At 38.0% G+C, this 25,608-nt stretch overlaps 3 protein-coding genes across 3 annotated transcripts in view; 2 read left to right on the forward strand and 1 right to left on the reverse strand.

Moving 5' to 3' along the window:
• LOC148104118 (macrophage mannose receptor 1-like) overlaps positions 1–22,169 on the reverse strand; it is a 126,430-nt gene extending 104,261 nt beyond the window's left edge. The window contains exons 1-2 of the mRNA XM_087839272.1: positions 22,121–22,169; positions 19,711–19,779 (exon numbers count right to left, since the gene is read on the reverse strand). Coding sequence (XP_087695398.1) covers positions 19,711–19,779; positions 22,121–22,169 — 118 coding nt within the window. The remainder of the gene's footprint in view (positions 1–19,710; positions 19,780–22,120) is intronic.
• LOC148104124 (macrophage mannose receptor 1-like) lies at positions 1,845–10,673 on the forward strand. The gene is made up of 6 exons (XM_087839271.1): positions 1,845–1,872; positions 4,039–4,107; positions 8,625–8,969; positions 9,376–9,702; positions 9,904–9,995; positions 10,470–10,673. Exons 1-6 carry the CDS (start codon positions 1,845–1,847, stop codon positions 10,671–10,673), a joined length of 1,065 nt encoding a protein of 354 aa, XP_087695397.1.
• Positions 12,733–17,581, forward strand: LOC148104125 (Fc receptor-like protein 5). Its single transcript, XM_087830538.1, has 8 exons — positions 12,733–12,784; positions 13,018–13,053; positions 13,263–13,529; positions 13,987–14,253; positions 14,375–14,653; positions 15,902–16,195; positions 16,711–16,827; positions 17,577–17,581. The coding sequence occupies exons 1-8, from the start codon at positions 12,748–12,750 to the stop codon at positions 17,579–17,581; spliced, it is 1,302 nt and encodes a 433-aa protein (XP_087686664.1). The 5' UTR covers positions 12,733–12,747.
• Positions 22,170–25,608: the final 3,439 nt, after the last annotated feature.

Genomic DNA, 25,608 nt, shown 5'->3' on the forward strand with positions numbered 1-25,608 from the left:
AGCAGAGACGTTTTCTTTCCCTATCCTGATAATTGTATTAGTAATAACTATGACCTATATATTGATGTGTGCTTAAGCGCTTTCAAATGGTGGAAATTTGGTTTGCAGTGAGATTTTGACATAAACAAACTATCTGGATATCAGATATGTAAAGGGAAGCAGGAAAACCTCTGAAATGTTATAAAATGCGCACAATGTGACTAATTTCACACAAAAATCAAATTTAAAAGTAAATTTAGGTTTTCCATAAATATTATATTTCAAATAGTTTATTAAATACTCTTAAAATAATAGCAGCACGCTAACGCATTTTGTCCACTCTGTGTGCTGTAAGGGTCTAACCCTTTCACTCCTTTGATTTTTTCCTCGTATCTTTTCTTTGACTTTTCATCAAGTCTGTGTTTGTACGGACCGGCATTGTTCTCCTTCGTTTTGTACATACCTTTTTTTGGGGGGGGCAAAGAAAAACCAAGAAGGTATTGGAACCGGAGAATGAACCTTTTGCGGTGATGCAAATGATTGCATTTGATGCGGTACTTGCAAAGCGCGAAAGTCACGTGGTCTGTCAATCTCTATAGGGAAGGTGTGTTTTTTCTTTTTCTTTTTTCACTCGCAAAGGGAGAGTGTTTGCTAGCGATGTCTGTAACACAGTGGTGTTCCCGCTGTAAACACCACTGTTTTGTTCAGAAAAAAACATCACGTGTAGTTTTTATCATAACTCTGGTTTTACGTGGTCCATCGATACAATTCAAAAACTGGTATGCAGTTTGAAGTCCGCCCTTTCGACCCAAGTTGAAATGGAATCGCTGCATCTTGTAGCTGTGGCGTCTTAAATTGGTCATGTGATTTTGACGTGCCGGCGCGTCCGGCGACCACAGAGGATTAACTGAAGGCTTTTCAGGGAGTTTTTAGGACTTCCTGATAACAACGAATTACAGTCGTCCAACCTAGAAGTAAAAATGCATGAACTGGTTTTTCATCATCACTCTGAGACAGGATATTTCTAATTTTAGAGATATTGTGCAAATGGAAAGAAAGCAGTCTTACATATTTGTTTAATATGTGCATTGAAGGACATATCCTGGTCAAAAATGACTCCAAGGTTCCTCACAGTGTTACTGGAGGCCAAGGTAAAACCATCCAGAGAAAGAATCTGGTTAGATACCATATTTCTAGATTCTCAGGGCTGAGTACAATAACCTCAGTTTTATCTGAATTTAGAATCATAAAATTAGCGGCCATCCAGGTCTTTATATATTTGAGACATTCCTGCAGTTTAACTAATTGGTGTGTGTTATCTGACTCATCTAGACATGTATACATTGGATAAGCATGTAACACCAACGTGCAGGCTTTCATGCTATAATGTCATGTTAACTGTTTCTGAATCAGTTAATGATTTTGCACGAGTCTAATGTTAATGTATAATTGCAGACAGCAAAATATTAAAATGTAATCTTACTTCATTTTCTTAATGTCAGATGCTCCGGTTAGACTAGCCTAATGACTGTCACTGGCTCTTTAAATCTCTTTTGGCACACCTATAACCAAATAAGTTTCAGTGTCTGCATAGTTTCTTTGCATAGTGTGTAAATCATAAGACCTTCAGATTCACAGGAGGTTTCAGAAGCAAATCAAGTCATTGAACCGCATCAGGTACTTGTATATCTCTGAGTATAAATTATTCATAGATCAACCGTTAACTTTCTTTGCTTGTTGGTACTTGTTGCTGTACTGGTTGCAAAATATTCAAATGGTGTATGTGGTGTTGTATGCTGTAGTTGAGAAAACTGAGTATTAAGTTGCTGTTTTGCTTTTTTCCCCTAGACTACTTCTTCTGAACCATGGGTCATAAAACTCCCATTTGTGCAGGTAAATCCAAACAGTAAAAACATTTTTTGTGAAGTAATGATGAAAATAAAAAAGAGTTAACTATGAAATAAATCAAAGCAAACTTTTTAAAAATTTTGTTGCAAATTTAGTCTTATAAACTCATTAAAGAGGGAAAAAACACAAGATTTCAGAAATGAAAAAAAAAATGTTTTGTGTTATTTAACTGAGAATAAAAAAACGTTTTTGTGGTAAAGAAGCTGAAAAACTGCATCAAATATCACTAGTGAAAATATTAAGACTGAAAGCTTTTTGAAACTAACAATGATATGAGTCTATAAACATGTTGCAAAACCTAGAAACATCTTTTCAGGGTTGGAACAGGTCATTTCTTGCATGGCTGACATCTGGTTACAGAGATTTTTATATTCAGTGGCTCATTTGTATTGCTTTACATGCAAGTCCACAGTATCATAGAAACTCAATAACAATGGTAGAGTTTAGCTTGGTGATACAATACGCTACCAAACTTTTGAAACAAACAGTGAGCTTGGTCTATAAACACTGAAATTTTGCAAACTTAGAAGCATCTTTTCAGAGTTTTAAGAAGCAATTTCTGTCACAGTCAGAGAGATCTTTTCATCCAGTGACTCATTTGCATCATTTTACATACGATTCCCACAGTGTCATTGAAACTCCACAAGAATAATAGAGTTTAACTGTGTTATGGCAGAGTACAGTGCAATCTAAGGAGTTTGGAAAGAGTCTGGACTTCTTTAAGTTTCTTGACGATGTTTCATCTATCATCTGAGAAGCTTCTTCCATTCTGAGAAGAATTGGTGGAGTGTCCCAGATTTTAAGCTCTATTGGAAGTGTCCCTGACAGGGTCGTGGACCAACTATTGATAAATGCCAAATCACACGAGCCAAGATTTGAAAACGGTATTTAGAGAACTCTAAACACCCCCCATTAAAAAGACATGTCAAGAGACCAAATGTGATATGATTCTCTGCATTTATAACAAATCTAACACCAAGGTTTTTGCAAGCCTAAATAAAAAAACTGTATAAAACAATTTATAGGAAATGTTAAGCTTGCTCAGTTAATTGGTGTTATCGACATCAAAGGAGAGTTATTGTGTGTAATCGTTATAGAAAGATTTAGCCGTCCTGTACAAATGGGGAAGAAAGAAGAAGAAAAAAATGAATGGTAAATTATTATGTCAAAGTTAGGATTTTTGTAACTTTCCATTTTACAATACATTAGATATGAACAATTATTTTTATTATTCATGTTTACTAGAGGTGGGAATCACCATACATCCCATACATGATACGATATTATCACAATACTTAACGCACGATACGATATTATTGCAATTTTTAAAAATATTTTGCAATATTCAGATTCTGTACATAAAGGTAAACTTTATCAATATTCATTTTATCTAATATCAAAGTCTCACACTCAGTCTTTCTCTCATTTCAGTTTTATTGTTGACAAACTGAACGGTTTGTATTACAGTCGAGTCCAACTTAACTGAACGCAACCATCTGGTACAATTATAGCTATTCTGAACTATGCAATTTATGAAAACTATGCAGCCCCTTCAGCAACTGAAGAATTTGAAAGTAAATTAAAACAAAATATAATTTTACATTAAATAAAAAAGTTTTAAACTTAATTAAAATAAAACATGTCTTAAATTAAAATAAGTAAACTTTCATGTTTATTGCTGCCAAAAAAAAGTTAAACACATTTGGACAGTGACGCAATGTCAGGATTCTTGCTCAGAAAAAGGATCAACATGCTCTGAAGTCAAAGCACAAAAACCTTTTTTGTAACAAAATATCGATTTCTGCTGTCCCTGTATCGATACATTATTAGCAAACAAAATATCACGATACTACACAGTATCGATTTTTTCCCCCACCCCTAATGTTTACTACCTACTGCATCATTGAATAATGAATTACTTAGGAATTTAGTTAGGTGATTCAAAGACTATATGTCAAGATATGTGTTCAGTTTTAAATTAATTAATTATCATACATGTGTAAAACAATTGTTACTCTTTTTACTCTTTCTGTAACTTCATAGAAAATAACAAAAAAGATGATATATTTATACATTCAGTTTGGATATATCATCAACTGAATATGGCAATATTCAGTAGATGAGTGCTAGTCATTCTTCTTTGGTTTGCAGGAATTTTCATAATGCATTTGATGACCACCACCAGAACTGCACTGCTTTCAGCAGGGTCCAACATAAAAGGTAAACAAGCATGCACTGCAGTAGCTCAGTCAGTGTTTTGTTTAGTTTTTTTCATCCATCCATCCAGCCAGCCAGCCAGCCATCGATTTTCTTCTACTTGTCCGGGGCCGGGTTGTGGGGGCAGCAGCCCAAGCACAGAAGCCCAGATCTCCCTCTCCCCAACCACCTCCTCCAGCTTGTCCGGGGGAACACCCAGGCGTTCCCAGGCAAGCCGAGAGATATAATCTCTCCAGCGTGTCCTGGGTCTGCCCCGGGGCCTCCTCCCTGTGGGACATGCCCGGAACACCTCATCAAGGAGGCGCCTAGGAGGCATCCTTGTCAAATGCCCGAACCACCTCAACTGGCTCCTTTCGATGTGAAGAAGCAGCGGCTCTACTCTGGGCCCCTCCTGAAAGGTCGAACTTCTTACCCTATCTCTAAAGGAGTTGCAAGCCACCCTTTGGAGGAAACCCATTTCCACTTCTTGTTCTTTTGGTCACTACTCACAGCTTGTGACCATAGGTGAGGGTAGGGACGTAGATCGACTGGTAAATTGAGAGTTTCATCTTTACACTCAGCCCTGTCTTCACCACAACAGACTGGTACAGTGTCCGCATCACTGCGGCCACAGCACCAATCTGTCTGTCGATCTCCCACCCCTTCTCCCGTCACTTGTGAACAAGACCCAGAGGTACTTAAACTCCTCCACTTGGGACAGGAACTCGTCCCTGACCCGGAGTGGGCACTCGCGGAGCACCCACCAGGAACGAGTCTGGCCTGTTGCCGGCGATGCGGACCAAGCTCTTGCAACGGTTGTGTAAGGACTGAATGGCCCGTAGCAATAGGCCAGACACCCATTACTCCCGGAGCACCCGCCACAGCATCCCCCGAGGGACACGGTCGAATGTCTTCACCAAGTCCACAAAACACATTTAGACTGGTTGGGCAAACTCCCATGCACCCTCAGGTATCCTTGAGAGGATGAAGAGCTGATCCAGTGTTCCACGACCAGGACAAAACCTGCATTGTTCCTCCTGTATCCGAGGTTCGACTAACTAACTCCATGAATCGCTATCTTATTTTGGTGGAGAGGTTTGTATTTCCCCGGGATCCCAGGGGACATGTTGTCTGGGGGCCTTTGCCCCACCGGTAGGGTCTCCTATGGTAAATTGGTCCTGGGTGAGGGACCAGACAAAGAGCGATTCAGAAGTCCCCTATGACAAGACCATTGATGGAACAGTTCACAACGCCTGGGATAGGGTTACCGGGGCCCCACCCTGGAGACAGGCCCGTGGAGGGTGCCCGAGGATGAGCTTCTGGTGGCCAGGCCTTAGTCCATGGGGCCTGGCTGGGCCCATCACCCACAGGAGGCACTGTAGGGGCATTTTGAGCCGGGCGGTGGCCAGGAGTGGAGGTCCTGGCGGACCGATCCCCGGCTACCAAGACTGGCAATTGGGACATGGAATGTCACCTCTCTGGTGCGGAAGGAGCCTGAGTTAGTGCGTGAGTTTGAGAGGTACTGGTTAGATATAGTTGGGCTCAATTCAACGCATGGCTTGGGCTCCGGTACCAGCAAATGGTGGACACCAGAGGTGAGGGGAGCCACCAAGCTGAAGAAAGAGTCCTATCGGGCTTGGTTAGCCTGTGGGACTCCGGAGGTAGCTGATAGGTACCGACAGGCCAAGTGGAATGTGGCGCTGGCAGTGGCTAAAGCAAAAACTCGGGTGTGGGAGGAGTTTGGAGAGGCTGTGGAGAAAGACTTTTGTACTGCCTCAAAGAGATTCTGGCAAACAGTCCGACGACTCAGGAGGGGAAAGCGGTGCTCTACCTGCACTGTGTATTTTGCAGGTGTAGTGCTGCTGACTTTGACTGAGAAAATTTTCGGGCGCTGAAAGGAATACTTCAAGGTCCTCCTTAATCCCACTGACACATCTTCCGTGGAGGAAGCAGAGTCTGGGGATGGAGGGGATGACCCACCAATCTCTGGGGGCGAGGTCACTGAAGTAGTTAAGCAACTTCTTGGTTGCAGAGCCCCTGGGGTGGATGAGTTCCGCCCCAAGTTCCTTAATGCTCTGGATGTTGTAGGGCTGTCTTGGTTGACACTCCTCTACAGTGTTGCGTGGAAATCAGGGGCAGTACCCCTTGATTGGCAGACCGGGTTGGTGGTTCACATCTTTAAAGGGAAGCCCAGCTATTAAGACATTCTTGCGCTAAAATATGTACTGTGCTTTCAATAACACATATCTGGTATTAAAATACGCCAAATGTTTTCCTTTTACACACATTTGACATAAAACCGATTTACCAGTAGGCCGCCATTGTTATTTACTTCTCAATGCACTCTCGGTAACCTTTCCAGTTTGAACCAGAGCAACCCGAGAGAGAGAATGAAAATAGTCAACCGCACTTAGTTTAGATGAAGACGAAAACAATCCGTCACACAAGGACGAGAGAGTGAGGGAAAATTACTGGTGTCTATGCGGCTACTGCTTGCCAATGGCAACGGCGACTGAGAAGGTTTGTTGTAAAGCACCAAAGCTTTTTGAAGCCGTATGTCTTAATCCAGATGTTCTTTGGGCAGCCCTTGTTAGCCTCCATGACCAGTATCCAGTCTTTAAGTGATAACGTGATGAATCCTGTTTCTGGGCCCTAAGTATTCTCATTTAATAAGAGTGTTGTGTTTTTAACATATTTTAATGCTTTGTATCTTGTTCGATTTAATCTCAACAAGCCCCTAAAAACAGTCAGTGATCACTGTCGGCTTCTCACGGTTTTTATTACTGCTAATCATTTTAAAGCTCAGTTTTTAAACCCTTACGATACAGCCCAGCCCATGCAGCACTATGTTAATGACTAACCTTGTATTGTGGATGGATTATCTCGGTGGTTCTCCTGACTGACGTTTCTTCCGTTTACAGCATCCTGCCATGCGATTGCATTTGCCCCTAACGTGGGGACCCTCACATTAACTTTTATCGAGTGGAAAAATTCCTCCGTTCGTTAGTGTTCGTCCTCCAGCTTTGCTGTTTATGTTATGCTAACATAGCTTGTCGCCCTAGCGATCACGTAGCACATCATTATATACCAGCTTGCCCAACTTCAGTAACCCTACAAACGTCGCTGCGTTTTACTTTCCTGCCATCATTTATGTTGGAAGTGATAGCAGAGCTGTACATTTTAATTTGTTTAATAAATCTCTCAGTCAGAACATGGTATATTATATTTAGATTGAAGCTAGCGAGCTAACTCCCTGCTAACTTCTAACTCCGTTAAATGTCATAAATTCCGTTTTCATGGATGCCTGGATGTTACACTTAATTAACAATCAAACTTAATTGTTACACCTGGCAGAGCAGCCACACTGACCAGTTTATTACAAATTAACAATTTTAGACAGTTTTAGAACTGTCAGCAATGCTGCAGGGATCATTTGACTTTTGCAGCTGAGTTTAGGCCCAGGCATGGCTAATAACGTCAGACTCAAATACCGGATAGTGCGGGTCTACCAAGTCGTAACCAGGTCACTAATAGGCAAGTTAATTAATGCGGTTGCTACACTATAAAAAACAAAACAGGTTAGCTGAATGAGAGCACCTATACAGCCGACAACCAATACATGTCATCGTCCCAGAATACGTTGTGTGTGAAAAAACATGGCCTCTCCCATGGCTCCAAAATAGTTTTAAACAACAAACATTTATTGAATAACAAAAAAATTGTAGTTATTCTCAAGTATGTTTTTATGTAGGGGACATAATTTGTAACATATATAGAGTAACTTGTCATAATAGTCGTGGTTTGCTTTAAGAAAGGGGACAGGAGGGTGTGTTCCAACTACAGGGGAATCACACTCCTCAGCCTCTCTGGGAAAGTCTATGCCAGGGTGCTGGAGAGGAGAGTCCGTCTGTTAGTTTTTTCAAATACATTTTTATATTTTTTTGAGCAATGATAAACCCAGCTGGATTTTACAAAAATTGAGGAGATTTTTTGGTGATTGTAATGACAGTGCATTAATACATTGTCATACTTAAAGGGAAAACTAAAAGTAGACAAAAGTAGTAAGATCAGCTTAATCTAATAATTTCCAGGGGTTTTTTTTGTTTTTGTTTTTCAAGCCAAGAGGACACGGTTGGGTTTCGAGCCATATCTGAACTGAATTCTTGGCCAGCATTTATTGCAGATCTGTTTCTGACTGAATATTCCTGAGACCTTGACGTGTTTATCAGATTTGCCAACCAATTAATATTTTAAAGTTGCAGACGTTTTTCATCTCTTAAAACCAGCTTGTTTCTTAAATTCCTTATTTCATGTTTCTTGATTTCACAAGACAGATAATTCATTGGAACAAACTCAATGAAAAAAAATGTACTTTAGAATAAAACAGTTATGAGATGGGAAACAAAATATATTTTTGGTTGGTAGGTTTAACTTGAGTAATCCGATGTGTATTTATGCATGAGAAAGTTAATACTCTTTGGTGATGCAGTTTGTGTGTTTTTAATTGAAGAAAGAAAGGCTAATCTGCTGTTTTTTTTAAGTGCTTCAGCAGTATCACTTCATCAATAAATCCCTGACCTGGTATGAGGCTCAGAGCTTCTGCAGATTAAAGTACACCGACTTAGCAACCATAAATAACATGGATGATGAAAACCAGCTGATCAACACACTGGGCAGTAACGTGACATCGTCATGGATTGGACTTTACAATGGACAGACCAACAGGTGGCTTTGGTCTGATGGCAGCGGTATAGAGAGCTTCACCCAGTGGAGCCCTGGTGAACCAAGCAACTCTGGAGGGGTTGAGGCATGTGGAGAGATGTATGATAACGGCCTCTGGAATGACGCGCCATGTGGATTAGCCATGGCTTATGTGTGTTATGAAAGTGAGTAAATGACACAGTGATCTTTAAAACAAATGTAAACTGATGCAATTACATACAGTGATTAAGTTGAAATAAAACCTTCAGGATTTTGATATGAATTATTTAATGGTGAAGATAAATATGAATTTATATTTCTTATATCTAAAACAAAGAAAGAAAAATCATTAGCTGGGTAGCACACAAAATGATAGCCCAGGTGTGATTCTTTTAAATGTGTGCACATATGAATCAATACACAATTACAATGGTTTAAGGCATTTTTCTTATATTAGTTTTTTGTCACTAGCCACACTATGGCCCTCCTAAATGTAAATCTGGCTCTAAAAATCTTACCTGATTTCTACTTTTCTTGGAAGAAAAAAGATGTCTAACTTCCTTTTATTCCTCTCTCCTTGTATTTTTTTAGTTCAGCAGGATGGCAGCAAGAAGTATGTGGTTTACACACAGGGACAAACCTGGCCGAACAGTCAAGATCTGTGCAGGCAGAAGCACACTGATCTGGCATGTGTGCATACAGCACAGGAAAATTTAGCAATTGCTGCAGTTACAAACGTAGTGTGGTTCGGTCTGTTTAAAGATTCCTGGTACTGGTCAGATGGAACAAAGACCTCCTTCAGGTACTGGAAAAGAGGCGGAAGTTATAGTGGAAACTGTGTTTCTGTGGAAGGATCACAGCAGGGACGCTGGGTACCAGCTGACTGTAACCAGAAAGCAACATTTATCTGTGAAGGCGGTAAGTTCCTGAAATACAAAAGTAATAAGTCATTTCTTGGAAAAAGTGTGATGTCAAAACTCGGATAGAAAAATAATAATATTCATAATAAGGATCGCAATCAACACAACAGCTTTCTTCTTCCTTTCCTGGATTTAAGAGCATGCATCAAGACTGTCTTAATAATGGCTGAGATTATATTTCTGTGTTTGTATTCTGCAGGTCTCAAGCTAAAGAAGATGGTCATAAAGATGAAGGTGCAGTCTGATGTGGATCTCACTGACTCTACTACTTCCAGTCTATTCCTACAGAAGGTACAAACATAGCTTCAAGGGTCCACCAGGGGAAACTGGTTATACTGCAAGAGTTCATAAAATTACAGTAAACAGAACATCAACCAAAAACTACCTACAGAAAAAAATAATACCAGTATGCAAAAAGTTTTGAGTAGAGTCAAAAATGTAATAAGAATAATATTTTCAGTGAAGCACATCTGAAGCACTTTGTTATTTATGACATCATGAACTCATGATCTTGCTGTCTAGCAAGACTGTCAATTCTATTTTTATACATAATACATTATGGTCTGTTTGTTTTTGAAAGTAATAGAAACTAAATAAAAATATTTAAATTCAACACTTAAGTATCTCCTCAAAGTCCAACTGATGATTTAAAAATGGTTTAATTATTATAGTTATCTTAATGTTACACAGACAGGTATGAAGCTGTGTGCTAAATCTGGAGAGTATGTCAAACAATTATTTTCTTTGATCGTATTTTTCTTTTAGTTGGAAACAATCCTGAGAGATCAAGGGGTGACTGATGTCCAACTTAAATATAAACGTGTATTTCAACCTCAGTTGAACACCACTGAGAACGCGGGTACGAGAGGCCTCCCTACAGGGAGCATATATCATGCTAACCTTAATTTGAAACATACCAATCATTTTGTGCAAATTAATTTAGTAAAAGAACAAACAAACAATCAGTGAAAAGTTTTTTTCCTCTCTTTACAGGATGCTGAGTGCAGAAGTGCCAATGTCGTTTTACTGCAACATTAGTGGTTATAGTGGTTTGTAGAGCTGATGGATGGAAACAGATTATTTAAAGATTGTTGCTTTCCCCAGCAAATTTATTTACCCTATACTTGTGTAGTTCATAACAGCTGATGTATATTCTAACCTAAGTTATTAAGTAAATTAAACTTTTACTTACTTTAAGAGTGTAATTAAAACAGTAGATCTTGTCCTCATTTTCGCCCTAAGGTTTTTGATCATAATATTGTAACTGTGGGTGGGAAGAAGAACCTATGCAACATAACATTAAATATTGTAATAATATGAACTCAAAATCAAAGTGGTAATAATAGATGTAAATCACTTTCAAGCTTTGAAAACTTTGCATTACAGTGCTTTGGACATGGCATCTAAGTGCTTTATTTTGAAAAGACTTTCAATTCTTAAAAAACAATTGTGTGAAGAATTTTTTTTTCTGCTTCTTTCAGTCAGTAGAAAAAAAACAAACATATTTATAGCTGCAACCAGACTGCTCCCTTACTTTGGTAGTGACTCTCATGTTTTCATTTGGTCACCATATTGTTATACGGTAGCCATCTCTCCTAATCTGTGTTTATAGAGGCATGTGTTCTGTCTACAATAAAATAACTTTCTGAATGTTGAACCTTCTTATCCCGTGTTTTTCTGTTGTATTTATTCCCCCATGCCTCACAGCACAGGTCTGAGAGAGATCATTTTTAAAACTAACAGTCTGAGATCACCCAGACAGGTAGAATCTCAGCCATGATAAAACCTTTCCCATAACTATGGTAAGATGTTCTAGTCTATCCCAAAAAAAATACAGTCATCCACAGTGGCTTCATGTGTCTGGCCCGTCGGTGTGTGGGAGCTGAGTCTTCAGTCCTGCAGAGAATACATGCAGGAAGAGGTGGAACTTCATTTTTATGGGCACACAATCGGCCAATCACATGCAAAGACTGAGATCACACCATTATGTGAAAGAAGGGCAGACGTTCTGAAGACGGTGGTACAGGCCAGGTATGCAGAGAGACGGGGAGCCGCATTTAAATGCAAGCGTGTCAGAAAAAGTAACAAGTGAACACATAAAATGAGCAGCATCTGACTACATTTCACTGATGTTGGAGACTGCAAAGCTGAATGCAAGATTTATAAAATTAGGAGATGGATAATGTGATATGCATTTTTATTTTTTAGCCATTTTCCATTGTGGAGAATAAAAGGTTTCAAACTTTTCCAGGCTTTAAACCTCATGCGTCCTCCCTATTAGCAGTGAATGCATAAAAACAAGGCTTTTATGAAAACACTGAATAAAACATTTCTTCTTGAAAAAGACTAAATGTACAGTTCAGTATTGAATATTACATAAAATAAACTATGTACAAAGTGTCTTTGAATGGCAGAGATGCAGAAATGTGTGCATGTAGCACAGAGGTATTGCTCGTGTCTGAGTGCATAAATGAGTCACTGGCCTGAATGTGGCATGAAGCCATTTATAATTCTTACTCAATTTGATCTGCTGCTCACCACAAACAAGCAAGTAGAAAAAAGTAGAAATTTTGGACTTTTATTTATATTTTCACAGGTTTTACACTTTTTCCTACTGATAAAAACCTCCCGTATGATCATTCATACTATACAAAGTAATTATGAAATAAACAGTTAACTTGTAGAACCAAAATGTTTTTGAGGCAAGAGGGAGTATGTTATGTTATGTGAAGGTGCAGCCAGAGCTCTGTTCTTGTTGTGTTTCTGGGTGTAAAATAAAGGACTTCACATTTAACTTTAACTTGTGATCGCCTCATAAAAAATCTGCCAAACGTGTCTCTGCAGCAGCAGGAGACAATAAACATGTGACAGTATGTTGTGGTCAGATCTTGTTGCTTTGTCTGTGTAAAAGGAAGGAAGCAAAAACTTATAAAAAGTGTTTGTGGTCTTCACAGCTCTGTGGTATCTGCTGTGCTGCTGCTTCACTCTCTCTCTTTACAGAAAGTTGTAGAAGTTTTCAGACGTGTCACTGCTGGATGTGAGGATGGGAGCCACTTTGCTCTGTGAGCTGGGCCTATTCTGTGAGTACATCACTGACTTCTATTGTTTGATTCATACTAATCCATAAACATGTTTTAGTAAGAAGAACAGAGCATCAGTCATTTGTACCATTTCAGGTCATGCGATCAGAGGACTCTCATGTTTGTTACCAACATGTTTGTTTGTAGACTGGATTAGATTTTAGTGCACTGAATCAGATCAGAGTGGAGCTGGTTTAGCTTGTTAATGTCTGAAGTTTCTGTCTTTATTGTAGTGCTCTGTACGCTCCTCTGCACTGGACACGCTCAAGGTGACTGAACAGTTTTCACTTTATTTCATTGACTTCTTTTTATTCATTTAGTAAAGATTCATCTCAACCTACTGCATCAGTTTTAAGCACTTTCTGGTTTTGCTCATTTTTGCAACACAGTTATATTTTTTATGAACATGTTGTTTCTTCTTGACTAAATAAAATGTTTCAATGTTTCAGATTGTTAACTTGGTTGTGTTGGATTTTAGATGCTGTGCTAACGATTGAACCCAACTGGTCCAGTTTTTTCATTGGAGAGTTCATTGTCTTCAAATGTGACATGAATGAAGGAAAAGACACTGACTGGAAATATATAATCAAGAAGGATGGTCAAGAATTTATCAGCTACAGTGATTACAAAAACCACAGATTAAAATGTACAATTACAGGTCACAGTGGTGAATATCAGTGCTCTGGTCACAGGACGAGCAACAGTTATACAAAGAACAGTAATACTGTCTCTATAACTGTATTAGGTGACCAACAGCATAAATTTATGATCCTGTACATTTAAATGTTGTCACATCTGAGGTAATGAGCAGACCCAAACTCTTCCAAATAAAGACAGTGAGTTTATTTACAGTGATAAATAGTGACAAAATAATGTGCAAATCCCAGTGTTGTGCCAAAAAGTGGTTGTTTTTCAAGTATCTTTATAACTCTGTGTTATTGTGCTTACATTATAACCAATCCGGCCCTTTATGTCCACTTCGTCAGGCAGGACAATGGAAAAACAGTTATATTCTGTTTATTTAGAGATATACACCCTGCCTCTGTTACCATGTTGAGAAAGACAGCAAAAAATGAAAGAGCAGAAAATATGATGAAGAAGAATTTTGAAGGTTTTCCTGCAAGTAGCAGGTTTTATGACATTAACACCTGCTTTTTAAAAAAAAAATGTATGGATCTGTTTTTCTTTAATTTTCATAACAGCAGATAAACCCAGGGCCACACTGACAGCAGGAACAACAATCATACCAGTAGGGGGCAGTGTTACACTGACCTGCTCTGTGCAGAGCTCTGATGGATGGAAATATGAGTGGCTCAGACGAACCCAAACAACCTCTGAAGTTAAAATCAGAGATCAACAAAACAGAGATATCAGAGTATCTGAAGGAGGAATCTACAGCTGCAGAGGAACAAGAGGAAACCCAGTTTACTACACTGATATAAGTGATGATGTCACCATTGAGATAACCTGTGAGTTCAGTCATTTAGTTTGAAATATACATTCACTCATGATTATCAAATGATGTCAAGGTTCCTCTGTTGATTTCATTTTTCTATTTTTTTTATCTTAACTGTTAATATGTGTAAACAGTTTCCAATAAAGTTGTTGTAAAACAACAACCCAACTGGCCTCAGATATTCAGAGGTGAGACGATCACTCTGACATGTGAGGTGCAGGAAGGAGGTGAAACCACTGAGTGGGAGTATGAATGGAGAGGACCCAGGACACTCAAAGTGTGGACACACAATAATGATGTGACATTCAGAGTTTCTCAGTTCAGCAGTGGAGACTACATGTGTAAGAGTCGACGCAGAGATGACTCATATTCTTCAACAGAGTGGAGTGAAGCCTTCACATTGTCAGTATCAAGTAAGTCATGTTTGTTGTGTGATCTCCATTTGACAAATGTCATCATGGTCAGCACAGGATGAATTCAATGGTCTACAAAGGATGTTACATTGTTACATTGTGACAAAGAGCTGCAGCTGATAGTAGCTCATTGTTGGCAGTTTGTCACCACTTTGTCTCCTGAACTTTCAGCTGGTATAGGGACAGCAATGCTGACCTGCTGCTCCATAACCTGACGACCATAATGATATAAATAATGATAAAAATGGTTCTTGTAGGTAGGGAGGCAGATTTGGTTTGTGTGTGTGCATGTGTGTGTATACATGTTTAGACATCTTTGTAAGGACAAAAAGTTGGTATGCTACCATATTTGTGGGGACCAAGAGTCCATTGTGGGGACAAAATGCTCGTCCCTGCAAGTTTGAAGGTATTTCTAAGACTCAAAATGTGGTTTTAGTGTCAGGGTTACAATTAGGTTATGGTTAGGCTTAGGCTAAGGTTCAGGATTAGGCCTTCAATTTTTCAATTAGATGTCCTCACTAAGATATGAAAACAAGTGTGTGTGTGTTCCTGTCTAGCTATCATTGTGAGGACCGAAATCTGCATTCTACTATACTTGTGAGGACCAACAGTCATTTGTGAGGACGCACACCTGAAGGCTGAAAATGTGGTTTTAGTGTCAGGGTTACAAGTAGGTTATGGTTAGGTTTAGGCTAAGGTTAAGGTTAGGCATTCATTTTTAATGGTTATGGTTAGGGTAAGGGGTTAGGGCAAACATGTCAATGAAGGTCCTCACTAAGATAGTTGAACGAGCGTGTGTGTTTGTGTGTCTAGTGTAAATGTTGTAAGGTAAAAAAAAAAAGTGTAATGTGATTTGCAGGAAGTTACAGCGAGATGAGCAGGATTTTCTTTTCCTCTTACAGGAAAGGAGGCAAGTGTTGATTTCTTCTCATGATGCAGGACGAAGTTGTCTAGCCAAAGTAAACTGTTGCAGTCTGTAAATGAGAAGAAGCATCAAAATGAAACTATGTAAAATGCATTACAGCTATATTAGAGGAATAAGTGTGTGAGAGGGAATGACATCAGTGTTAACACAGTTTGGGCCATTGCACTATCTTGCATATATTCACACTGTTACAATTTGGTAATTGGAGGAGGAAGACCAGAAGAAAAATGCAAAATGAAGGCACATAACATCAGGGTAGTGTAATCCTGGCCTGTGTGTGGTGTAATATCTATTTTCTTTCTGTCTTTGTTTAAACTCAACAGCAGATCACCCAAAGGCCCAAATAACTATTGATGTGAGAGACATTCCAGTAGGGGGCAGTGTAACCCTTAGCTGCTCAGTGAACTCATCATCATCTGGATGGAAATACTACTGGTACAGAGATGTGAACTCATCAGAACCTCTGACCACAGAAGATGCTGTTCAGATGCAGATGCAGTTCCCTTCAGATGGACAAATCAGTGTCTCACAGGAAGGACTCTACAGGTGCAGAGGAGGAAGAGGACACCCAGTCTACTACACAGAGTACAGTGATCCACTCATCATTGATGAAAATGGTGAGCTTTTTATCAGTGAGTGTCATAGAAAGACAAAATGTAGTTTTATGCCTGGATCAGTGATTCACAGTTTTTGAGATATTGCAACACATTTGGCCTCAAATATACAGACTAGTCAAGATAATAATCAGATGTGAGATTCTGGAGAAGACACTGAGTGGGAGTGTGAAGGGAGAATGAAAAGTTCTCTACAGTCTTCAACACACCTGAGTGAAATACTTCAGTTTGACATCACACAGGCCAATCTTTATGTTACATTCAGAATCTAGTTCTAGTCCCGCTCCTTATCCACTGCATTATATTACTGTAAAATGCCATCGTCCTTGTGAACAGAAGCATTTTTAAAGCTGCTTTTTTTAGTGTTTATAGGCACAGTGTAAGTACAGTGTAAGTACAAAGGGAGGAAATATCAGCTTATTTTTATTCTTTGCAAAACTGACACTAACTTTCTGAGGTGTTTCAAGTTGATAGCAGTTAATGTTTCTTTCTTTCTTTTTTTTTTTTTTTTACAACAGATGTGCTCGATCCTGAAAGCTCTTCATTTGTTGTTCTGATGATCTTTAGACTAATGTTCGTTTTCATGTTCCTCCTGTTCCTCCTGTTCTTGTTATATTGCTGCACAAAGTCAAAAGGTGAGAGTTGTTTTTCTTCTGATATTAAATATTTTACTCTTTAAGTACAGTACTGTGCACAGGTCATGAGCCATCCCTCATTTCTTAATATTTTGCTAAGAAAATGGGAAACAGTTGCAGTGATCTACTGAAACATGTAAACATAAATGGAAATCTAGCAAATAAAGTAAAAACAATGTGGATAAATAACAACTAAGAAGTCAGATGTTTTCCAAATGTTATTTCATGGTGAGACCACTGAGACCAATTCTGATGAGGCTTCACTGAACAGTAAAAGATTCAGCTGAAGGTTCAGATGCATCATCAGGTGCTGTGTCAGGCCCTAAAGTGGAAACAGCAATGTATAATAGATGACCATGTAAAAGCAAATGCCTTTTTTTAAAGTTTCTAATAAAGGTTTTGCAGATGACCAGAGGGTCAGCCTGGATGAAAACCAGGCTGAGTTATGTACTCCTCTTTTCTTCACAGTTAGTTTTTCATCAAGTTTAAACTATTCTGATGCTTTTTGTAACACAACTGTACTGATTACATCTGCTGCAGCCCTGACACTGTTGAATTAAACAAAGTCAAGTTAATAACATTTAATTTAAATGTGTTAAAGTTAGTATCACAGACATCAGGTGACTGACTTTCTCTGACCTGCAGGTGATCATTGTGTCTATGAGTTTGTGATACACTTTTATTAATTTAAAGTAGTTGTAGAAGCTTTGTGGTTATCATTAAAATCAATGTTAACATTATTTTTTCAGGTTGACCAGAAGTTAATTATCCATCCTGGGATTCAGCTCAAAGTCATTAACAAAAAAACGTGAGTACACAAAATAAGTGATAATAAACATGAAAATAATAATTATGATCACTAATAATGACAGAGGGTGCTTATTAGGGACAAGAATCTTGAGAAGTCTTTGTTAATAGTCTTTTATTTATTGTCTTAATTTTCCTGTTTTTATTGTAAAGCACTTTGGTGTACTGCTGGTCTTTTAAACATGCTATACAAATAAAGTTTGTGACAAAGTGGGTGAGAAGACCATTTGTCTATATTCTTAGTTAACATTCTTGCCTTGATTTAACCATATTTCACATGTAATCTGCAATAGGCAAACATCTACTATCCTGGGTTTGTTTATGTTTTGCACTTTTACAGATTATATAATATAACATCTTGGTTTAAATCAATTCCTACAAGTTTGTTAAGTTAACATGTTCTTTATTTCAACGGTTAATTTGTATTGTTTAGAACTTACCTTACCTACCTGCCTTCCAGAAACAAAAGGAGGAAACGTAGTTTACTTCCTGCTTTATACCTTCTGGGTTCATCTGGGGTCACAGGAAGAGACCAAGTGCAGAAGGGGAAGAACTCTTATAATTTAATAAAGTTGATTTTAGAGGGTTTATGAAGAAATAGATTTAGTGTTGTAATATGTATTGATTACACCACAGAGTTCATGTTGCCAGTAAAGAGGAGTAGTAGAGGTTTGAATATAATCATGTTCATCTTACCTACCTACTGAATGGAATAGTTCAGAGGAGAAATTGTTTGATTAAGTGGACTATTTAAGCAGAAGAACTCAGGTGTTTCAAGAGAAAGGTTCAGGTCAGTGTAGCTGTGTGCAGTTTGACCTTAATTTCCGTTGATTTAAGTTCAGTTATGTTTATTTGAACTGAGTTAATTATAGAGTTGAGTTTCTTATTTGTTTCTTTGTAAATATTGTTTGGGTCACAAAATGGTGAATAAATCACTTGCTACACTGGACAGCATCAGTCTCCTGCACTTCTTTGACCGCTTAAGTCAAGTTCTTCCACAAAGTTGTATTGTATTGTAAGAATCACTCAGCAGTGTTTGTCTATGCTCTTGTGTCAGGCGCTTCAGTAGATTACTCGTGCTATTAACAGCAGCCGACAGTTTTTTCTCCCCAGGACATAGCTTACATATTACTGTAAGATTCTTGTCTGCTTGCTTCAGAAAAGTGAAGAGATGGGAATATGTCCATTTCATAAAACAGCCACTCGCTTCCGCCGAGTCCGACATCTTCCGCTTTAGAACATGACTATGCAGCAAACTGGCGCGAAATGACGTGCACCTGCACTACAGCGATGTTAAAGTGGCAGAGTTTACTTCTACTTCCCCTGAGGGAAGTACAGGTTACACCACCCTGGACAGGTTGCCACTCCATCATAGAGACACACCTAACCATTCATGCTTAAGTTGGCCAATTTTGAATCACCAGCTAAAACACTATGTATGTCTGTGGATTGTGGGAGAAATCCAGAGTACCCAAAAACAGTACGCACAAGGTCAAACATGTACATAAATTTTCATCTAACAGAGGCCCCAAGTGCCACGGGGATTCAAATCCAAAAACCTCTTGACGTGAAGCAATAGTAGTAACTGCTGTCCAGGACATTAAACAAACAAAAATCTTTTTTTTTTTTAATCTAATCAGCCAATCCTGTGTCTGTATCTCAATGCATTTAGACATGCAGAAATGGTCAAAATGACCAGCTGAAGTTCAACCTGAACATCAGAAAGAAGAAAAGGGGGATTTATGTAACTTTTTTTGCTTGGTTGTTAATGCCATGTATTTCAGAAGCTGCTGATCTACTGAGATTGTCCCAAAGAACCATCTCTACTGTTTAACAGAGAATGATTAAAAAAAGAAAACAAAATTCAGTGGGACAAAGTTTTCTGCTGGGAAAATGAGAGTTCAGAAGACAAAGGCCAGACTGCCCACAAAAACACTGAATGCTCACTGACCTGAAATACATGTATACTAAAATATTAACTGTATCAATGATTGAAAAATGCAAAATGCAATGACAACAAAATAAAAAGCAAACAAAAACACCAAAAACAAACTATGATCATGTGTGCTTATTTACCTGTTTTACTGGACCCTGTTGAAACCAGTGCCATCCTGGTGGTAGTCATCAAAAGCATTAGGAAACTTCCTGCAGCCCAAAACATGCAGAATAATAACTTGCTGTCATCAACTGAATGCACAAATATGTCATATGTTTTGGTCATGTATAATAAGGTGTACTATAAAGTTACAGAAGCAGTAGAAGCTGGCTAAATTATTTTAAAAGCAAAATAGGTAAACTTTTATCCGAATGACACACCTATAACTCTCCGTTGACATTAATGACGCCAATTAATTGGACAACTTTAACATTTCCATAAAAGAAAAATAGTATATAATTTTTTCTATAGTTATGGTATTAAGGCTTTGGTATTATCTTTATTATCTGCCTGAATGCAAACTATCATGTCAATTCTGTCGTCCACTCATGCCTGCTTGTTTGTTTCCCAAGATGCTTTTTTTGACAAGTCATTTAAATATACGAACTGCAATTGATTCATTTATTCTTGGATGAATTTACAAAAAATTTTGTTTTCACTAAATTTCTTCTTCATACACGATTTTGTATATGTAGACAAATTAGTCTAGAAACAAGAAATGCACAAGCACTTTTTTCAATATACCAACTGACATTTTGAAATAAAGGCATACAGATTGGTTTTACTAAATTATATAAAAAATCATACATAGAGTTAAACTAGTGCCTGATATATTTCACTGTATCTGATGTAGTTTATCTATGCACCTACTGTAGATCTGAAGGTCCATTTACTTGTACAATATGCAAAGCAGTTTTGGAGAAACTGAAATGTATTTGGTTAAAAGTGCATCATAGGAGATTTAAAGAACCACTGACAGTCATCAGGTAAGTCTAAGTGGAATGTAAGACATTAAGAAAGTGTTACTACTATCTAAATGTTACTATTTGGCTGAGGGTAATTGTACATTCAATTATACATTCAAAAGTCATTAGGATTCTTAAACCTGCTATATAAAGTTTACATACACAATGCTTAGACCACCTGTAATGCAACAAAAGTCCATTTCTATAAAAATGCCTTTAAAATGTATATACTCAATGCTCAGTATAATAGATATATGCATTAGCGGTTCACTCGCTAACACGCTAATGAGCTAAAGGTGCTAACGCATTGACACTGTGCAGCCCCACGCACGGGGCAATCTGCACTAACCCATTAACGGAGATTTACCATTAATGTAATTTTAATGAGATTAATGCTGACAACACTAATGCATACATAACTTGGATTTAAGTCTTTAAGTCCTTTGACAAACCAAGTACACCCTATGATTTAATAAAATGGTCTGGCACTGATACGGCACCGTTCTAAATGATTTACGACAATCTATACTGTGGAGCCATAGTCTAAATTAATCTATCTTGCACTCAGCTGTTATGTTATACTGGATTATCTCAACGACATCTCTGCACTGCCTGCACACAAGCGCTTGCCTGGTGTGATAGACAAAAGCATCCATCTATCTTGTGCTCAGAGCTAATTCTAAGCACCATTTTTAGGATTCCATGATGGTTCTTCTACTTGCTCCTCTTCTTTTTTACTGCTTCCAAGGTATTCATTAAGCATGCAGTCAGTTGTGGCCATGATATTTCATCCTGGATAGTGTTCTGACACTCACTAATCCTAGGCCTCCTTCCTTCTGCTGAGCATAGTCTCAGGGTGATGGATTTAGGATGAAACCATCCAAGGACTTTTCTTGCCTTGATGGCCTCTAATGTTGTTTTCCACATTCACATGGAATTCCCGGTGAAGTCTCTCAGTGTCCTAAAGCTCTTGTACAGTTCCAGGCATTCCAGAATCCAAGTGTGTCCTGTATGACTGGGATTTTATCTGGATCAGTTTGCAGGTGCATCAGTCTAAGCCAAGTTGCCTTTTTCTTCTGGAAACAAAGAAGTGTTTCGTTGCTTATCTAGAGTAACTTGTTTTTTAACTATAGTGGATGCATTCTGGGTGCTTTTGCACTTTAGTTAGCACTCCCCTCTTTAGGAAAACATTTACACACACTTGCATAGATACTTTCACTAAAAACTCATATATTTATTGATTATTTATAGAACATTATAATGATTTGTAATAGTGTGTTCGAGGGACTTGAGTAGCTACTGAGTGCTCTAGAGTTGCCATTGTATGTTGCTAAACTGAAATTTTGATTAATAAAACAAATAACAAACTTGGGCTGTACCGAATTGGGTCACTACCTGCAATTATTGGAGCCTTGCTACTCTACTGCTATTTTTTCCAGCAATTAGTCATTCTTAATTTGCCCTGCTTGGTTTCATTAAACTTGAGTGTCTGCTGCCATATGATATTCAGTTGAGTCATCAACACTTTATATTTTTGAAAGACCTAGTCTTAAAGGCCATAGGGGGTGTAAGTGTACTCAGTTACCTGTTGAATGTGACATCGTGGTCTCTGGAGTCAAAAGCCCAAAGAACATTCCTGCAATTCACAGAAAGAATTTGAAAATGGCTGAAGTCAAATGCAAGAATTTATTTGAATGGAAAAATATCCTTATTTGTTTAGTCTCAAAGCCTACCAGGCAGATAATTGTTGTGTCGTGCATTGCACTTACTATATTTACTTAAAAATATAACTATGAATAAATTCACAAAAATACGTGGTAATTTATTATTTGATAATCAAATGGTTTACAAAAGCACCATAAAAACAATGAAGCCAGCTTCAGTAAATTTCCGTTGTTTACATGTTGTGATCAGCGACTGGTTGCTCTTGGTAGATTTACACAACTGAATTCAGGAGAAGTTTCATAGATATCTTGGCTTTCCATTACTCTAACAGTATACTGTATAGAAAGACAGTATACAGCTGGTATAAAAGTGGAATTCCGTAATAATTTGTCCATAATAATTTACGTACATAAGTCACTGTTACAATAAATTCACCACAGTACAACAAGCTAAGCTCTTTCCACCCGTACAAACTACCGAGTAGTTTCATGCAGTATTTGAGTAACACATAGATAGTATAGCCGAGTTTGTTTTGCAGGAATATCTACTATGTCAGGGGTCTGCAACCTTTAACACCCAAAGAGCCATTTGGACCCGGTTTCCACGCAAAAGAAAACACTGGGAGCCGCAAATACTTTTTGACATCTAAAATGAAGATAACACTGTATATATTGTTTTTTTTACCTTTATGCTTTGTGTGAACAACTAAAGTGTGTTGCTTATGAAATCCATGAAGTGCTACAGAGAAAAATACATTTATTTATGTAATTAACACATTTTGAACTCTTAAAGAAATATAACCAAAGGAAAGACACCCAGCTGAACTAAAATGATCCATGTAGCAAACAAATGAAATGAAATGACCTGACACTTAATAAAACAAGGTGGCTCCCTATATGCGCCCTCCTCTTCTGTAGGGCGGGCTAGATTCTGAATTTACAGATACCTGCACTCTTTCCGGCCCACTTTGAGTCCCAAATATAAACGTTATAAACGAACCTAAAGTTACAAGTTGATTTTAAAAATACACGAAGTAAAAAAATACCTATACTTGTTTAAAAGTGTAGGGAGTAAAGGCAAAAAGTTGTCAGAAAAATAAATACTCAAGTAAAGTACAGGTACCTGAAAAGTCGACAGTATTGAAGTATTTGTACTTCTGAGTAATATTATAATTATTGTGGGTTTATTTTCTAAAAACCTTACGAGAATACGTTCCAATTTTGAAAGCCAACAATTAACGTAAAACATTAAAACTAAAAACAACTATTACTACCAGTAAAGCAACTAATAGAAATAATTAAATATTTGTACATGTAAAATTTTAATTTATAATCAAAGTTTAGAAAGTACCTGATCTGATGTGTTGTGTACCCTGTGGCTTCCCTGTAACATCTGTGGTGCGACGTGCCAAAACATTCACACCGTATGGAAATCCATCACAGCGAGATGGATTTGCATGCTCTGGTGAGGTGATGTTGTTGGCAAGTGCATTGTCAGGTAACCACTAAGCTAAAGGTTTAGTGGTTACCTGATAAAGAATGATAAAGCCCAAGAAAATGCACTTATTTACATGTAAGTCCTTATTTGCAAACGCAAATTTGAAGATTGCGAGAATCTCTATAGTGTTTCTAGTGTGTTGTTATTCTGCCTTTCTTTCATCTTGTCATTTCCCTCTAGTGTGTATAAACAATTAAAGACCAAAGTGAGTTTATGAACCCTTCTTAAACTAGAGGTACATGTTTAATTGAACTTAATCTTCTGTTTTAACTTTCAGCAAGAGGATGATCAAGCTTAAGATAATAGTTTTATTTACATGCAAGTCCTTATTTGCACATGCAAAAGTTTAATATTTAGATTTATTGCAAGTGACTATTAAGATTACTTGATTGTCAAAAGTGTTTTTATTGTTATTCTGCTTTTTTCCCCCGTGTCGTTACTCTTCAGTGTGCAAAGTCAAGCTGAGTTCTTGAAACCACTTTATAGTAGAGACTGATGTATAACCACACTTGGGCTGTGTCCCAATTCAGGGTTTGCACGCTTGAAGTGCGCATTTTAAGTGTGATTACGTCACTGCTACGCGACGACGGCTGTCCCAATTCAAAGTGTACTTCAAATGCATACTCCAAATGCACCGTCGATTACTCAAAATATCAAGCGTGGTCCGGTGCACGCTTCGTGGTCCCATATATCCCACAATTCATAGCGCGGCAGTGGGTGTGGATAATTTTGCCGCAAAATACGGCAGAAGGGAGCGGCCGAAGAGTGAACTGTCAAAAGTAAGTACTGAATATGACGTCACTTACTTATGTGTGAATGTTTAATAACGAAGAACATTAAACAATTGCTGTTGGTCACATTTCGGCAAAGTTGTGTGACATTAGTGATGTTTGTACTTTCAGCGTTAACTTGGTTGTAAAGCCAACCAAGTTAACGCTGAAATATATATATATATATATATATATATATATTGTCCTGATTCATGATTGAGGTGAGAGACAAACAACTGGAGGTCCATTGTGCGTCAAAACAATGATTTTATTTACACACGCGTGTGGGGAAGATGAGCTCTGCAAAACATCTCCCCAGAACAATAAACGAGCAGTATTTATAACATCAGGGTATCAGGAAATATAACGCCCCTTGTGCGTCCAAGCAGATAGATAAAATGCATCAGTTCCAGTAATCCCAAGCTTGGACACATTCAAAAAAGAACAGTTCCTTCCTCTGTTGCTTCCTGTTATTTCATTTACTGCACTTCACTTATCTGTGGAACTAAACTGTCACGTACGCAGGTAAAACAACTCTGCAGTTTCGAGCAAAACAAGTCTATGTACTGTGTATGTGTGTGCAGGCAGCCTATGTGTGTCTTGACCTCAGTGCATGACCTCACTCGACAAACAAAGACATTTTAGAAGTATACTTCCTGACTCCGTCTGAGTCATCTGTTACCAGGCAAACTCCAATGCAGCAGGCTGCTGAACACACACAGGCCTCTATTCTGTTTCTATATAATATGTGGTGTATTGTAAGCATGTATGCAATCCTTTCCTAACTATGCCTAACTATGGGTCACTTTTAAATTACTCAATAGATCGGCCAGACATCGCGCTGCCCGAAGCTTCAAACCATCATCAATTAACTGACCGAGCTTCAACTCTTTAATTAGCACAAAAATGCAATGTATATAACATGATTACAGTTGAACTTGCAATGAAAGATTATTATGTAATTAAGCTAACAGCTGAAATACAGACTTTAATGTAACATCAACAGCTTCAATAAATGCTCTGATGAAATGGTAATGATAAATGATAAGTAATGCAATAGTAATAATAATGGTTATGAATAGTAACAATAAAATAATATTCTAATCTCCACAATATATATATATATATATATATAATCATA

Source organism: Neolamprologus brichardi, chromosome 3 (genome assembly GCF_056152115.1).
Source record: "Neolamprologus brichardi isolate AB-2024 chromosome 3, ASM5615211v1, whole genome shotgun sequence".
NCBI classification, from domain to species: Eukaryota; Metazoa; Chordata; class Actinopteri; order Cichliformes; family Cichlidae; genus Neolamprologus; species Neolamprologus brichardi.

Bases quoted from the DNA above. Each gene is read 5' to 3' on its own strand.
- LOC148104125 (XM_087830538.1), top strand. From the start codon at position 12,748: ATGGGAGCCACTTTGCTCTGTGAGCTGGGCCTATTCT. The intron at 14,654-15,901 runs GTAAGTCATGTT...TAAACTCAACAG, and splicing joins CTTCACATTGTCAGTATCAA to CAGATCACCCAAAGGCCCAA. The intron at 16,196-16,710 runs GTGAGCTTTTTA...TTTTTACAACAG, and splicing joins ACTCATCATTGATGAAAATG to ATGTGCTCGATCCTGAAAGC.
- LOC148104124 (XM_087839271.1), top strand. From the start codon at position 1,845: ATGGGTCATAAAACTCCCATTTGTGCAG. The intron at 1,873-4,038 runs GTAAATCCAAAC...TTTGGTTTGCAG, and splicing joins TAAAACTCCCATTTGTGCAG to GAATTTTCATAATGCATTTG. The intron at 8,970-9,375 runs GTGAGTAAATGA...GTATTTTTTTAG, and splicing joins GGCTTATGTGTGTTATGAAA to TTCAGCAGGATGGCAGCAAG.